This window comes from Haemorhous mexicanus, chromosome 11, assembly GCF_027477595.1.
Source record: "Haemorhous mexicanus isolate bHaeMex1 chromosome 11, bHaeMex1.pri, whole genome shotgun sequence".
Classification (NCBI taxonomy): domain Eukaryota; kingdom Metazoa; phylum Chordata; class Aves; order Passeriformes; family Fringillidae; genus Haemorhous; species Haemorhous mexicanus.
In genome coordinates this window covers 24169008-24183147 of record NC_082351.1, presented here as the reverse complement: position 1 = coordinate 24183147, position 14140 = coordinate 24169008, and the positions used below count along the sequence as shown (strand labels likewise).

The following is a 14140-nucleotide window of genomic DNA, read 5'->3' as shown; positions in this document are numbered from 1 at the left end:
TGGCTCTGATTATAAGCCCTCAATTTCTCAGTGGTAGCTAAAATTCAGCCTTATTTCAAATAAGACTGGTCTCTTCTTGTGCAGCTTTGGGTAAAGATTTGTGGTTTTTTTTTATGTGGACTCTACCATGAATGTAGGAGGAAACATTCTGATTTTGGCTGAGGTTTTAAATGCATGACTGCTTGTTTCCCATTGGCAACAAAGTAGTCAAGCCAAATTGCTCTCTACCAAATTACTGCCTCTGTGCAGCTGGGTGTGGAGGTGGATATTGAAGAGCAGCATATTTGTGAGTGGCTGCTTTGCTGTGCTGTGTTTGTGCAGTTTGTGTGTGTGTGTGTTTCTAAAATGCATGATAAGATCTAATAGAAGAAAAGGACCATAGATATGCATCGGTATTTTTATTGCAAAGTCCAAAAAGTGAGCAAAGCAGGGAATTCACAAGTCTGGTAGCAGTTGATGGATGACTGACATGGGTCCTGTTCCAAAAGGTGCTGCTGTGAGGGGATAGGGAGTTGTGGCCATGCTGGGCTGGTTCCTTGGCACCTGAAAAGAGGCCGGTCAGCATGTCTGTGTGCTGCAGGGCAGGTGCCCATTTCTCTGCTCACACGGTGTCTGTGAGACACGCAGGCCAGGCTGATGCTGGTCCTAGTCATTAGTGTACGTAGGAAGGCAAGTATATTGTTCCTTGTCTCAAGCTCTGCTTGAGCCTACCTGGGACTGGGAGAACTGGCTGTAATGAGTCAAGTCAAAAACACCTTATGCAGGTCTCCTGTTTCTGTTAACAGCTGATAGCAGGTTTTTAACATTGAGAATAGGTAAGAAGGTGTGGGTGAGGGTAGTCTTTTACTGATAGGTCCTCCCAGCCTCCTGCAGGTGTTGACTGAAGCACTTCAAGCAGTGTTTGATGGGCAACCTGAACATCTTGTTTGTAGTCCTGCAGGGAAGAATGTGCTAATGCTTGAATGGAAAAGGCCATGTAAACAAACTGGCCCCAGAATAAGGCCGCTACTGTTATATTAATACAATTTTTTTAAAGAGTCACACTTAAGTAAAAGCTCCCTAGGTTCGCAGTCTTGAAAAAGGATCAGGAGGGAGAGTTTTCTTCTGAAGAGCAGGATGAAGCTGTCAGTGGTTGAGCAGCATCAATGGTCAGAATAGCAATGACTATTGACTTCTGGTCAGAATTTGTCTTGCCAGATTTGTGTCACATTTTAAACAATACTGGTAGAAAGAGCTGGTTTTGAGTCACCACTATTTTACTCTCTGTGTGAGGTTAGTTCTACTTCTTTCACGAGTCATTGTAAATATGATACTTTCCAAAATTCAGGGCTAAAAGCACATGTTAAAATCACACCTAGTGTGGGGTGTGGGTTGGTGGTAGATGATATCTTTCTCTACAAGCCTGCTAATTTAACTTGTTTTAACCTCCTTACAACTGCAAGCCTGGAATAAATCTTTCCTTTAGAACAAGAGTTGCTAAATCTTGCCAGCATCTCTGCTGGCATTATCACAGGTAATTCTGCTAGGAGTTAAAATGAGAGGCCATCTCTTCTTTTCTTTGTATTACTAGCATGCTTAGATGTCTCTCTTTAATGCCAGAAATAGGTGTAGTATAACCTTTTGTCTTCCCTTGGAAGTGGAATAAAAATACCTGTATTTCCACTTTATGGTTGTCTTGTTCCTGGCATTTGAATCAACTTTGACGCACAGAAGGGTGACAGTGTCTCTTGGCAGACAGGCAGTGAGGAGATAAGAGCAGCTTTGATCTCTACCCCTTTCTCTCCTGAAAAGATCCTGCTGAAATTCTTGCTGTGGCCTAGTACTGTTGCATTTTTCCAGAGACTGAAGAATCAGATCCAGATAATGCAGATGTTAATAGTGGAAGTTAATACTAGGAGTGCAACTGACCACTAAAATATTTGAGATGCTTCAAGGAATTAAATCCATTCTTTTCTTTGTGGAAGATACATTGTTTTGAATATTTGCTTAACACTTTGCTTCAGTCTTTTCCTTTAAGGGAGGAAGTTTCTCTGTTAGCAAAATGCAGTATTTGAACTGTAGAAGTGAAATCACTTGTATTCTGATGAGTCCTTGCTGAAGCTCATGTGAGTTCCTGTTTCTGCAGCTGTTATGGCCATAGCATCAGATAGGAGGTTTTTGATGGCACCATTTGGGAGTAATTGTGTATGTACCCTGTCTACTTCCTCTCTTTAACCTGATTCCAAAGTTGTTATAACTGGGTCTATGGTCAGATTTGTCCCTCAGTCCTGTCTTCCTTCAAATAAGAGGTTGTTTTTTTTTTTATTGGTTCATATCACAGCCATGGAAATATCTGTGCCTACAAAACCTAAAATTGAATGCCATGCTGTGGTTCGGAAAATGAGCCCCAGGGGACAAAAGAGGTTGGAAATTTCTTAAATTGCCATTTCTGTTGTACTTCTTGTGTTGTGAAAGGACAGCTTTAGATTCCTGCTTGGACTGTGGCTGGAGATGTCCCTTCAGTGTTCTTCAGTGAAGCCTTGTGTTCAGAGCATGCATTTGGCTGGTTTGTAGAACACGTAAATATGGGTGCAGCATTTTTCCCTTTTGCAAAAAGCAGAGGTGTTTTAGAGGAAATGCTGCTGTTTGGCTTAACTTCAGTTTGTTTTGAGGAAGAGTGGGTGAGGATGTCAGTTTTCTGAAACAGGCCACTAAATTAAGTGAAAGTGTCAACTGTCACCCTTCCTGTGGCAGACCACACAGTTTTGAATTGCAGGTTTCCTCTTGAGCCTAGTAAAGCAGTCTGTCTTTATAATAATTCTTTGTCCAGTTTGTTTTTCTTCTAAAATCCCTGCAGACTTTACTTTTAGTGTTGTCTCCCAAATTTTAAGTATGTTCACAAAAAAAGTCAAGAAAATGTATGTGATATATGTAATTGTCAATGTCAACTAATCAGAAGACTCTTGTTAAATTTTTCTTGAACATTCATTTACCTTTCTTGAAGCCCTGTTTTTATATAATGTGATTGAAAATAGCCTATATGGAGCCTTTTCCGGAAAATGTTTTTAAGTGGTTTGAGTAGATTCCAGTTACACTGCTGTACATTGTTCATAAATGAATCTGAAGGTAGCAAAAGGAGAAATCATAGAAGTATAACATTAACCTTATAAGAGCAAATTTTAAATTTGGTTCTCTGCTGTAAAAGTGTCACATAACCTTTAGGCAGCTTCTTGATCTTTCTGTGCCAGGGGGATTTGCCTGAAAACTAGGGAAATAATAATAATAATAATAATTCAACATAATCTAGGAGCATTCGAAGGGTAAATTCATGGACTGCTCACATTTTATGGTATTATAAACCTAGAAATACTTTATGTAGCTAAGGAATTCATCAAGGATGAAGTTCTGCTGAGATGTGGAACGAGTAGCATTGCTCCACAGTGAGACTCCATTCCACACCAGCTCTAGAGGCAGCAGTGCAGTTGGGAAAGGCTTCTGATAAATAGGCAGGTCACCAGCTTTAGAAATACAGCTGAAACATTTTACTTTGGTTTTCACATGAGATTTTAATATATCACAAACACGGAATGATTACTTATTGGTACCTCTGCACGGTTAGTAATTTTGGAGAAGTCTTGATCTTTACTTCATAGCTTTGATTCAAACAGTGTAACCACTGAGTTACTGAATGTTCAGAGAGGGGTGGAAAAGATGTGAGGGGTAGAAAAGATGACAGGGGCAATCGGTTGTACTCCAAGGCAGCAGAACCATTTCTGTAAACCAGTCACTCAACTTTAGGCCACTTTGAGTTATTATTACTCAAATAAACATGGGAAATTGCCTCATCTTTGATGATGTTGTCAGTGGTTCTGAGATGTGAACTTCTAACTTTGCAGACGAACCAGCAGTCTGGCCTGTGTAGAGCTGTTTTAGGCTTGTGAGGATTTTAGAAGAAACATTTCATGTTTTGCATGGGATCATACATAATGCCATTTTTGTCCCTGAATATCTTAAAAATAATGTAATTCATACCTGAACACACTGCCAGCCTTTTCCTTTAACAGTGCTCTCAGCCATACTCCCTTTCTGGTCTTGGCCTGGGGAGGGTCTTTGTGTATCTATATATCACGTTTCCAGTTTTTCTTTCAGACTTCAGTAGAATTTAAAAAAAAAAATTCTTGGGTGAATTTTGGAGGAGGAAGACGATTAAGAATTATGTATGTAAAACTGTAGGTATCTTTTCCATTAAAGATAGTATTGTTTTCTGTTTTATTTCTGCCTGTATCCTACCATTTACCTAAGGTATTTGTATTTAATTAATTCTTGTATGTCATCTTCCATTCTGGCCCAGATTCTCCACTCAGACTTTTTCAAAATTGTTCTATTGTAATAGCTAATTATAGACATTTCTCTAGATACTGTGTAGTCGTGTTACTATCCCGTTTTCTTGAGTCAAATTACTTACTGTTACTGATGTCTTCCTCTTTAAATGTTTTCCAGATGACAGCCCCCTTGAATTTCACACCCATTCTGGTTTCTCATGAGTTCTTTTTGCTGATAGGATTAGCTGTTAACACACCCAGAGCTTTCTCTCTTTATTTGCTCTGCTGAGCAATGATGCTTTTAAAATATCTTAATCCTCCTTTGGATATAAATCACTTGCTAGGGTTCCCAATTCCTGTAACAGGTGGCTTTCCAGTGTGTGACTGTTGCTTCGTTAGTCTTTCTTGCCAAACTGCTAGCCTCGATACAGACTCCATTTTGGGATGGGTTTCTGAAAATAATCTGGGATTTCTCAAACTAAGCTGGGCTTTTTCTTAGCAAAAATCGCTTCTATTCTGAAACAACTGAAAAGTGCTTTTCTTTTACCACATAGGATGAGTGGGAAGCATCTCCTTCCTAAGATCCTGCTAACTGTGATGACAAGTCTATAGTGAGCTGTTAAATTGACCTGTTTATGAAATAAAAGGAATGTGAGGATTATATAGCTAATTGTACTTCAGCATTATTATTCTGGGTTCATGGTGTTTGTGATGTTCATATACAGCATAAGTAAAAGGTATTTGAAGTACTCTATGAGAAGGTGGAGTTTTTCCTGTTTGCTTTCCTTGAAAATAATTTTTCTTCCCCATTTCTGCAGTCCTGTAATGTTTGTTTCTGTAACAAGTTCTTCAGCTGCAGATAAGTAATCTCTGAACTGGTTTTCAGTGGTAGCTTCAGAGTTCACTTTGTTTACAAAGAACTGTGATTTTGAAGAGAGTTAATTAAACTGATTAGTTTAAAGTAAATTTTCACTTGAATAAAGTCTAAAATCTGAGGGGCAGAAGTATTTTCAGACTGATACTTGTCAAATTTTTTGAAATGTTCATGTTACAAAGTATTTGATAAAGAAAAGTGAAAGAGTGGGAAGAATTGTCAAAAAACATCAAAGCCAAGATGATGTCTATGCTTTGTAAGTACATGGAAGTGACATGACTCGTGTGACCAGAGCTTCACACATTGTATTACTTCTCCACTCATGCTAGTATAGAAATGGAATTTCTTCTATATGACGATCTTTTTCAAAAATGTGTCCATTCATTTTTTCAAGTTCCTTATATTTGCTGTCATCACTTTCTTCATGTTCTAGCATCCCACTTCAGTGGATCAGAGTAACCCTTTCTTCCTCTCTTTCTGTCTTGGAGGTGGGAATCTGATGTGGAATAAAACAGTCTAAATACCTCTTTTGTGTAGAGTTCTTGTGCTCATCTGAAGAATACTGTGCTCCCTGTTTTCAAGAGCTGGTTGAGTTAATGATCATTTTTGGCAAAGCTGGGTGATCTGGCTGTGTTTCAGAATAGTCCTTGAGGCTGCCTAGAGAAGTGTGGTCACCATGTCTGGTCTCAGCTGTCCTCTTGTCGTCTCCTAGCAAGCACTTGGCCTTTGGGTTTTTTGCAGAAATGTACAGGCAGGAGCTGCCAGGGGACAGCAGCTGCCTGTGCAATGAGCTGTGGCAGGTTCAAGTGTGTTTGAATGCTCACAGCTTTTGCCTCCTGTGAGGTGAACACCAGAGCCAGCTGTTTGACCTGGGCTGGGAGAGTGGAGAATGACTAAATAGGAGAAAAAAAAATAAAATCTGTATGGTGCAGTTGGAGCCCTGGCATCTTCCTCTGCTTTCGGCCTGTGGTGGTGGCCATAAACCCCAACATAAAATGCTCCTTCACAAGAACTTCTTGATTAACTCCATAAGATTCAGTTTTAACTTCAGTCATATTTGTATCCCTTCAGTTATTTGGAAGAGTTTAAAAGAGGACAGCTTCCAGGGGCGCTTGCATTTCAATGGGAAAAAAAATACTAAAAAAAAAATATTAAAAGTTGGAATCATGCTCTTTCTTTGTTGTTTATGTATATCTTTCGTCCAGTTTCCATATTGTATCTCATACCCAATTTCTTTTGCAGTTCTGTTCAGTGGAGGGACTGCTGTGGGTCAGCCATGCTAAAGGGCAAATGATGGAGGCAAGTACAAGTTTATCCTTTCACTGTTAGCTAATGTTGATTTTGCCAGTTTTTCCTTTTGAACTGTTTTGTTTCCCAGGGCTTCTGGGAAATAATTGCACAAATGAAGAACTGTATTAGAATGTTCTGGGAGGTAATAATGTTGTAACATCTGCTCATTCGGCTCTGTATGTAAATATGAATTTTGTTCCTGATGTAGTATATTCTTGTACAAATAAGAAATGTATGTTTTTGAACTTTATGCTATAAAGTATTTTTTCCTTCCACTAAGAGAATATAAAGGTGATTGTAAGTAGAGAAAACAAAAGTGAGCACAAAAGTTGAATCCTAATGTAAATAAGTGTGCTAAATAATTTTGAAGATTCACAATTCTTCACACTTAAAATATTTTTTTTCTCAGAAGTAGATACTAGAACAAATAAATACTTGTAAGGATCTTCATACCAGATGTGTAATTTGCAAAGCTCATTTCAGGCTCACAACAGACTCGTCCTATGGAAATAGAAGTAGGAGATGACTACAAAGCTCCCATTAGGAGCCTCTGAGAGGCCATGTAATTTCAGAAATCTGTCCCAGAATACACAGGGTGGTCATGCCTTGTTTGTGAGCTCACTGTGGGCTGTTTTGTTTCAGGTTGGTTTGTAAACTGCAGTAGGGTTAATTTAAGCAGGGTGATTTTTTGTAGCAGATGATGCATGGAATTCCATTTAGACTCAGGTGGTGTTCTTTAAGACCAGCAGCATTGTCAGTGATAATGTGGATGGAGAGCATGCAGGAGATCAAAGAGACCCTGGCTGGAGGGTTTACCAATCATCTTAGATAAGAACTGCAGTTCTTCAGTGAGTCCTGACTGAAAATAAATGTGCTGAGTGAATTAGCTAAAATGAAAAAGGCAGTTATGGGTCAGCTGTCAGGTTTGTATTTTATACGCCAAATAGTTTTGGGACTCTTGCTTTTTTAGATGGTGAGTTTTGTTCACTGATCCATTTTGTCTGTTGGTTAAAAAGGAGTATCTAGTTTTGTGATTTTTTTTGTCCCAAAGCATATATTGAGTGGAGACCTGTAGTCTAGCTTTCTGCAAAACCTGTTACCTGAAGGGGGGGGCAGGGAGGGAAGGTTAAGAAAGAGGAAGCTCAAAAGCCAAAGCATACTACTAGACAGAAAGTCACTTTAATTCATTTAAGGAAGTGTCAAGTATGTAGGTATGTTGTTGGCACATCTTTTTTTCTTCTGCCACACAATTGCTGCATGAATGTGGTTAAATACATTTTTCTTGGATGTAGTTTATTCCTTTGCATTTAATGTGTTACTGATTAAACTGGCCAGTATATTTACACTCAGTGCTTATAGCATCTTCAAAGCACTGAGATAAAATCCTGCATGATTCCAGTGTTCTGCTTTCTGTAAGTACTGAGTTTCTTCTTGCCTCCAACTAATAGCAGTGACACGTGAAAAAAAGAAAGAGAGAGACAGCTCTTCTGATATTTTTGGATGGCAATTTGGAAAGCATTTTGGAATATCTGTTTAACCCATTGTGTTAGGCTTCAGATACACAAAATCAAGAGCCCTCCAGTTGTAAACTCAATGCGTTATATTTCTGTTCTAGCATAGAAATGAACACTCTCAAATCCCAAATATGCTGTTTCAAATAATTCTTTTCTAAAGCACAAACTGCTTTCTGCCAAGATTGAGGTAGACCTCTGTGAGCTGATTTCTGTATTTATAGAAGCCTAATCAAAGTTTTCTCTTGCAGAAAACAGTGGTCAGCTTCTGAGCATGTGATCTCATGGTGCTGATGTAAAACCCTTTCAGTTACTTTGTTCTTCCTTTCTTCCTCCCTTTCTTCCCCATATCTTTGCTGACCTTCTTCCATAGTTGTTGCTATGAGCAAGTGCTGAGCTGCACTGTTGTATAATCCAGTCCTGCCTGAGCCCAGGGAATGACTCGGGTTGAGCTCTCTAAGAACAGCTGCGCAGTTCCTGTGCCAGAGGCTGAACTGCACATACCTGGTGCTGATCCCTTGCAGATTTGATTGCTTAATCTACTTTTCAAAAGGCATTCTTGATTCCTCTGAGAGCTGTGGAACAAGAGTATGCCAACTGAAAGCATTTCACTTGCCTGTTCTTGCTTGAAGATAGATTTTCACGACAAGTTTCCAGGGCATCAGTGGATGCTGGCTGTAATAAACCATTTCTCACTATGTGGAAATGAATAACTCATTTGGAAATGTTCTGGTTTTTTGCATGTATTAAATACTGTTAAGTTAGGGTCTTCGTATCAGATCTTTGTCAAAGAGCAAAATTAATTCTGCCTAAGTGACTAACATGCTCTGCAGAAGTTTTACCTCATGTTAGATGTTATTATGGGCTTGTTCTTAATAAACAAAACCCCACTGGTTTCTTCTTGCTTCTCCCCTTTTTGAACAGCTTTTTTACTTTTCTTGCTTTCCTGCACCCTCTGTGCTGGACTTCTCCCCCCGGGCGGTGAATGACTTGTCTCACACAAGCTTTGGCTTCTGCATACAGCCTAGATGCAACTAATGCCACGTGGAGGGGTGCTCCAAGGACTGATACGTTTTATTTTGTTAATGGCATGTTTTGCGCATTGGATTTTTAACCCACACTTGCTGCATGGATGTATAATAATGACTACTCTTTTGTTTAACATTAGATAAGCATGAGATCACCGTGGCACAGCTGCATGTATAGTCACTCTTGAAGCAATTACACACCTAATTGGCTGGCAATCTTGGCATTTTCAAAATAAACACAAACCTTTTAAAGAAAGGGGACGTATTTACGTATGAATAGTCAAATAAACTTGTTGGGTGTCATCAATGGAGCCGTCTGGCACTGAACAGTTGTCTGATGACCCTGATCCTGGAGGCAAATCCCAAGATCAAGAGACCAAAAAACAACATGAATCAGAGCAAAAATTATCCAAAATAACGCATAATGCTTTGGAGAACATTAATGTCATTGGTCAAGGCTTGAAGCACCTGTTCCAACATCAGCGCAGGAGGTCATCTGTTTCTCCACATGATGTCCAGCAAGCTCAGGCTGAGCTGGAGCCCGACCTGGATTTGGAAAGCCAAAGCGTCTGTGCTGAAATTGATGGTGTCTCCACCCACCCCACAGCTCTGAACCGGGTGCTTCAGCAGATCAGAGTGCCACCCAAAATGAAGAGAGGGACCAGCCTGCACAGCAGGTGGGGCAAGGGAGATGCCCCGAAAGGAAGCCCGCAGATCAACAGAAGGTCTGCTCAGGACATTCAGTCGGGTCGGCCCAGATCATCATCCACTACAGATGCTCCCACAAACTTGTCTGTGATGGAGATTGCTTCTTCTATCTATGTAGGTGGAGAAGAGGCCACAGCAGCAGCAGTAAGTTACTCAGATTTACCTTTGATCTTTATCATCTCCTTGTTTGTTTTCTTAAGCCCTTTGAAATCTTGTTTTGAAAAGCAGATTTCTTTCAGCAAATTCAAATGGTGCTGTGTTCAAAAGCTTCTTCAGTGGTGAAGCAAAGAGCTTAAAAGATGCAAGCATTAGTCATTTTCTCACATGGCAGGTGGCTGATTTTATATGTATTTGATCAGTGAAATGAGAGCTACGTTTGAAACATATTAGGTTGTTTGGATGGCACACCTCAGTCAAACAAGGAGTGATGGCCTGAGCAGCAGCCAAAGTAGTCCTTCTTAGCAACTGTTAGCTAGTTCCTGCAAGAAAACCTTCCATTTACCTAGATGGCTTTTTAAATTCCTCTCTTATTTTCTTTTGTTTTATAAAAGCAAAGAATTCTGGTGTGAGTGGATGGTGCTGTTGGTCTTTTAAGCTGTGAGAGGCTCTGGGAACATGGGCTGCAGCCTGCACTACTGTCCAGCCCCTCAGTGCTGGGTTGCCTGTACGTGGTTTAGATCAGCCTGGCTGCTCTGCTGATGAGGGATCACTGCTGTCTCCCTCAGTTTGTCCTGCCTGTGTGGGAAAAGCATTCACTGAAATGACAGTCTCTGTTCTGTGACACATTCTTGCAAAATTTGCCTGTCAGCCTATTGATGATATCAAGAAGCAAGCAGCGTTTGTCTTACCATTTCTCCCCTCTCCCCTTTCCTGATCAATTTAGTTGAAGCATTCTTGGAGTCTGATGGGGGTTTTTTTGTTTGCTTTTTGTAAGACTAGCTTTCTGATTAGCTAATTTTAGCTTGTTCAGGCAACTGGTTCAGAGAATCCTCTGAAAAACAGCCCTTAATAACAAAGGGGTCTATGGAGCCTGGATATACTTTGTTTTCTCTTGGGGGGAGTCTGCCTGGAGCTGTATCTGAAGCTGTTGCCTCTTACAACAACAGAGATGGTAATAAAGTAGTTGTGAAAAGCGTGCACTCTCCTGGGCTGGTTAACTCTGCAGTTAGTCAAGCCATTGAGAGTTGAGAGAAAGAGACCTCATAGTAGCTTCAGGTTTACTTGTATATTGCCTCTCTCTTCATTGTGGGTGAACTCAGGTCTTTGTTTCAGGAGAATTTTAGGGAAAATTGTAAGTTTTTTAAAATTTGTACTCAAATCCAGCAATAGAAGTTTATAAAGCAAGGTCTGGTTTGTTGATTTAAAACTGTCATCCCTTTACTTCATGTATGAGCAGGGAGATTGAACAGTCCTGAGCATATTAGGTAAATAATGTGTGAATATGGGGAAAGGCCTTTTCTCCCAACTGTGCAGCTTGTCTGATAAAATGTTTGCCCAGATTGGTGGTTTCCAAAGCGGAATGTGGGTAGGACAGTCCACTGGAGTGTAGGAAGGAAATACTTTTTGGTTTGTTTTATCTTTATTTTCCTTTATAGTTTGTGTTTCTGTGTATGTTTTAAAATAAGCATATTGTATTAATTGAGTAGTACATATACATACTTTATAAATAAGCATACATGTATTGGGAGTCCGTGCTCAAACATTTTGTACTGATTGAGCGTGCAAAGTTTGGAAACCACTGGGATCACACGGCAGGAGTGACAGGAAAAATGAAGACTGTTAATCTGATAGCATTCTGCTACAGCATCTTGCAGGTGTGAGAACAAGTTTAGGAGTCACTTTTTGGGATATAAGGGCCTGTGATCAGGTGAAGCAGCCACTTTCACCCTGGAGCAGCACATGGTACGGAAGAGTTACTGGGGCAGGGTCCCAGGCCTCGTCAGGCAGTCACCCCACTGGGGAACCATCCTTGGTGCTGCTGGCTGTGCACTTGGTGGCCTGAGAGGGAGGGGCTGCATGGGTTTTTTCCCCTCCATGTTGGAGAGAGGAGAGAGGGGGACTGGAGTCTGACAGAAGAAAACAAAATGAGGGGGGAAAGGCCACCTTTGGGGACTAAACCATCGGAGACCTCTGTGATCAGTTGACCCTTGGTAGAGCTTAGTGAATTTTTAGCTGCTTTATAATATTAGCACAATCTTGTGACAGACAATAATGATGTATACTGTAGGTCTAGAGTGACACAGCCAAGGAAATACTGCTATGGAGAATGAGACATAAAATGAGAGGGAGATGGTGAGTGTCAATCCCTTGTACTGAAATCATGTTGCACGTGCCTGCTGTTACTACCTTCTGTCTTTTAGCAGGCAGTAGGAGAGGGAAGAAAGATGGGCAGGAGAGTTGGGTTCTTTCTTTTCCTGGAAAATTTTTGCAGGTCTGGGTGGTGTACCTCATTTTCTCTCCTGAGAGCAGGTAACAGCACTATCTCACAGTGTAAGGGTTGGAAGAGTTATTCAGTAGTTTAGTGAATAATGGGGATCTCTTCCAAAAATGGGGATCTCTATCCCCTCGTGCCTCTAAGAGCCAGAAAGGTCAAGACTGCTGCAATATTGTTATGCAATCCGCATAATGTTGGGAGCTGTAAAAATCACATGAACTACGCTTGACTTAATTTGCACAGGAAACACAAAGTAAAAATTGGAAAATAAAAGTGTCGGTTTTTTTCACAGAGAGCAACAGAATGTCGTCTGATATTCCGTGCAAAGCACTGTATGTGATTGCCGTATTAACGTAATATCTTGCTATTATTTTAGTCTGAGACGTACTGTCTTGGCTATGGCATGTGTCTGTACATACTAGGTTTAAAGTATGTTGATGCCAGTTGAAGTTACAAATTAATGGTAGACAGCTTGCAGGTTAAATGCAGGTGATTGCACAGCTTTAAATAATATATAGCAGCCTTTACTGAATTTTCAGTATAGAGGTGTAATGCATTTGTAAGTCAGCTCCATGTGAATTTTAAATCACTGATATGATTATTAGCAGAGCTTCTTGGTTTGTGAAATTAGTAAAGCATAATGCAGTCATTTGGTAAATCACCCTTATAACAGATGTCAGTGCTGTTTTCATTGGAGAAGCCAGCTTAGCATTCAGGCTGCTGCGCTGCTGGAATTTATGACTATACATTAATGAGTTGTTAAGTTGCAAAAACTAACTCTTCATTCATCAATTTGTATTGGAAAATTATTTACAGAACACTTCAAATGAGAATCAGTAAAGGGCCAGGAAAAATCTGAAATCATTAGAGCAAAAGTAAAGTTTGATGTAAATTCAAACTTTAAACACTGTCTTGAAGTTATGAGGTATCTGAAGTTGTTTCACACAGTGTTACCTTAACCCTAAATTCTCCTATTTTATTTAACTTCACTGTGACTAGATTACATAATGAAGCTTAAGAAATAAAAATAATTTGTTTGAAGTGTCTGGCAGATAATGCTCAGTCATCAGGGTTGAGAGTCCTCCGGCCCCCCAGGTTCTACCAAGCCTGTATGGATTGTCTCTACATCTAACTTTCACTTAACTTTTTTTGTTGTTTTGTTCTCACTTTCTCAACACTGCCTATTTGTCTCCTTCAGCTTTTTGTGATGTTATCTTTTAAATTAATTTTTGACCTTTTCATTTTAATAAAGCCACAGCAATTTTACTTCCTTGGTTTTGGTGTTTGCTGCTGACAGTGATGCTACACTGACTCACCTTCCCTCAGCAGGGAGTATTTCCTTCAAAATTATTTAAGAATTTCATAAATCCATCTATAATTAGAAAAAATACATTGAGCTACAGCATTGATCCATCTGTTGTGAACATATGGGCTATACAAGCTACAAGGAACAGAGAAACAACTCACAGAATGGAAAAGTTGTGATTCAATTATGACAAGAGCTACGTAACATAGGATTTGTAGAAAAGCAATATAACTGTTTTCTGGTTCCTGTCTTCCGTCATTGTTTGTTTTGCTGGTACCTCCCCCTGTCGTGACACAGCTTGTTCCTGTTGGTGTTGGATGTGTGTCAGCGACTCTGAGGCTCCTCTGCCCTGTCAGGTAACAGGTGTTGAACTGCACAGGGCTGTGCCTATGCCTTGATGTCACCTGTGTCGCTGTGCTGGTACTGCTCTTGTGGCAGGAATTCCTGCTGTGCTTTCCTTTCTTTCATTATTTTTCTCCCAGTTTTCAGATCTGTGACAGTTAGGAAGAATAGTGAACATTTTGTTTGCTTCACATGCTCTGTACCTGCTCACTAGGGCGTTGAAGTGAGAGGTGAAGGTCTCAGGGAGCTGCAGGCACTGCGCACCCTTGTGTGCCATGCACCCTTACTGCTTTTAAGATTTGACTGTGACTGCAAAGGTTTTGCTATGAGTAGATGAAGGAAGTCA

General features: G+C 40.2%; 1 protein-coding gene across 7 annotated transcripts in view; it reads left to right on the top strand.

Annotated features, from left to right (window-relative positions):
• The window catches only part of TMCC1 (transmembrane and coiled-coil domain family 1), a 74099-nt gene that overhangs the window by 7216 nt on the left and 52743 nt on the right, over positions 1-14140 (top strand). For 4 of the 7 annotated variants that reach the window (XM_059856905.1, XM_059856903.1, XM_059856901.1 and 1 more), the window contains 2 exons: positions 6418-6474; positions 9612-9856. In XM_059856905.1, coding sequence (XP_059712888.1) covers positions 9653-9856 — 204 coding nt within the window. In that variant the 5' untranslated portion in view covers positions 6418-6474; positions 9612-9652. Of the gene's footprint in view, positions 1-6417; positions 6475-9144; positions 9857-14140 lie in introns of those variants that run through there. The other 3 variants (XM_059856908.1, XM_059856907.1, XM_059856900.1) reach the window with 2 other exon arrangements.